Source organism: Dipodomys merriami, unplaced genomic scaffold, assembly GCF_024711535.1.
Source record: "Dipodomys merriami isolate MVZ:Mamm:240054 unplaced genomic scaffold, mDipMer1.0.p SCAF_34, whole genome shotgun sequence".
NCBI classification, from domain to species: domain Eukaryota; kingdom Metazoa; phylum Chordata; class Mammalia; order Rodentia; family Heteromyidae; genus Dipodomys; species Dipodomys merriami.
In genome coordinates this window covers 14944620-14946703 of record NW_027204937.1, presented here as the reverse complement: position 1 = coordinate 14946703, position 2084 = coordinate 14944620, and the positions used below count along the sequence as shown (strand labels likewise).

The 2084-nt window shown below is 44.9% G+C and overlaps 1 protein-coding gene across 1 annotated transcript; it reads left to right on the top strand.

The window, feature by feature from the left end:
• Window positions 1-483: 483 nt before the first annotated feature.
• On the top strand, window positions 484-1441 carry LOC138803270 (olfactory receptor 2A12-like). The gene has a single exon (XM_069987090.1). It carries the CDS (start codon window positions 492-494, stop codon window positions 1437-1439), a length of 948 nt encoding a protein of 315 aa, XP_069843191.1. The 5' UTR covers window positions 484-491; the 3' UTR covers window positions 1440-1441.
• The last annotated feature ends 643 nt before the right edge of the window (window positions 1442-2084 follow it).

Sequence of the window (2084 nt, the reverse complement as noted above, 5' to 3'; positions counted from 1 at the left end):
CCACTGGTATCCTCTATAGCTTCAGCTTCCATGGCTTGTGGCCAGCAGCTCGGTGTTGGTAGTACCCCCAAGACCCACAGCTTGCTGATTCAGACTTTCTGTCATAATTAGCAAAGGCATCTGCCTACTTCACATTGGGACAAGTGTATGTCCTTAGTAGGATTCCTGGGTTCCCCGCTTTAAAAAAAAAGTCACCTATTTCCTTGTCTTCTTTGGATGAAGTGGATGAAGGAAGGTCTTGTGGGCAGTCAGGCATTCAATGTTCTATTTCAGGTTGAATTCAGATCTTCTGATTTCTTGTCCAGTCACATAGCTGTCTTAGATTTCTTTTCTTTTTCATTCAACTCAACAGATGTTTGGCCAAATCGGTGGAGGCTACTGTGCATGGTATGTTTGTGGCTCAATTTCTGTCAGTCCCTTCTCCAAGGCTAACAACAACAACAAAGGGAGAGTGGGGAAGTGCTTGTGTGTTCTTAACAGGCAGATCAACCATGCACAGGCTTGGCAAGGAAAACTACAGCTCAGTGTCGGAGTTTATCCTCCTGGGTTTCTCCAGTGAATCACAGGTCAGAGTGGCCCTGTTCATCTTCTTCTTCCTGCTCTACCTCATCACCCTCCTAGGAAATGGTCTTATCGTCACTTTGATCTACCTTGATTCCCACCTCCACACACCCATGTACTTCTTTCTCAGTGTCCTCTCTTTGGTGGACATGAGCTATGTCACCACCACTGTACCCCAGATGTTAGTTAATATGGTCTGTCCAAGGAAGACCATATCCTGGGGTGCTTGTGTAGCCCAGATGTTCATCTTCTTGGTCTTGGGTATTGCGGAGTGTGTTCTCTACGCCATTATGGCCTATGATAGGTATGTTGCCATTTGCTTCCCTCTTCACTATTCCCTACTCATGAGCCGTCTTGTTTGTATCAAGATGGTTGCCATCTGCGCGTCCATTAGCATCACTGGGGCTCTGATCTACACTGTCTTCACCATGCGCCTGCCCTACTGTGGCCCCTATAAGATCAACCACTTCTTCTGTGAGGTCCCTGCTGTGCTGAAGTTGGCCTGTGCAGACACGTCCTTCAATGACCGCTTGGACTTCATTCTGGGCTTCATCCTCCTTTTGGTCCCCCTTTCCCTCATCCTGGCCTCGTACGTTCGCATCTTTGTCTCCATCTTAAGAATCCGCTCATCCCAGGGAAGGCTCAAGTCCTTCTCCACTTGTGCTTCCCATGTGACTGTAGTCACTATGTTCTATGGGCCAGCCATGATCATGTACATGAGGCCTGGCTCCTGGTATAACCCAGAACGGGACAAGAAACTGGCTCTGTTCTACAATGTTGTCTCTGCCTTCCTCAACCCCATCATCTACAGCCTCAGGAACAAGGATGTAAAGGGGGCCTTTCTGAAAGTACTTGGAGACAGAGCGACAACTCAATAACCCAGCATGTTCCAGAGTTGTCCATGGCCACTGGCAGACCGGATGGAGCTCATTTGATACATCAGTTCTCTCTAACCTGAGTCTTTCTGGAGCTGTGAGTAGCCAGAGGGTGTGGCTACTTCTTAACTAAAGATTCCAGCCAGCCATTGGTTGGGCATTTTTTACCCGCCTCTATCCAAAGACACAGTTAAATATGGAAAGCATAGGACTTCTTTACAAAGATTATTCCCTTGCAGTTCGGGGCCATTGGTTTATTGTTATTCATGTGCTCTTCTGAAAGCTTATGGGTTCAACATGAGCCCTGGCAAATGTTTAACATGTACACATGCATTTCTGCAGAATAAGGGAGTTTGAGGTGAAATGGCAAAGAGTAGCAAGCAGATTCGTAGTCAGGGTGGCAATCTTCTGTTATGACTTGGCAAGCTCTTAGATAATATTTGATATTGCCATTTTGCATAGGTGCTATAAAAATCTAAACTAGAATTATGTTAGATATGTCTGTGTAAAAATGAGGCTAATAATTGCTCTAGTCTGGGTTCAGTTTGTAAAAATGACTTTTACTTGGTTAGTTGAAAGTTGACATTCAAATTTTTATTTTGGGAAAATAAGTACATATTTAATAAAAGAATATATTATTATGCATAC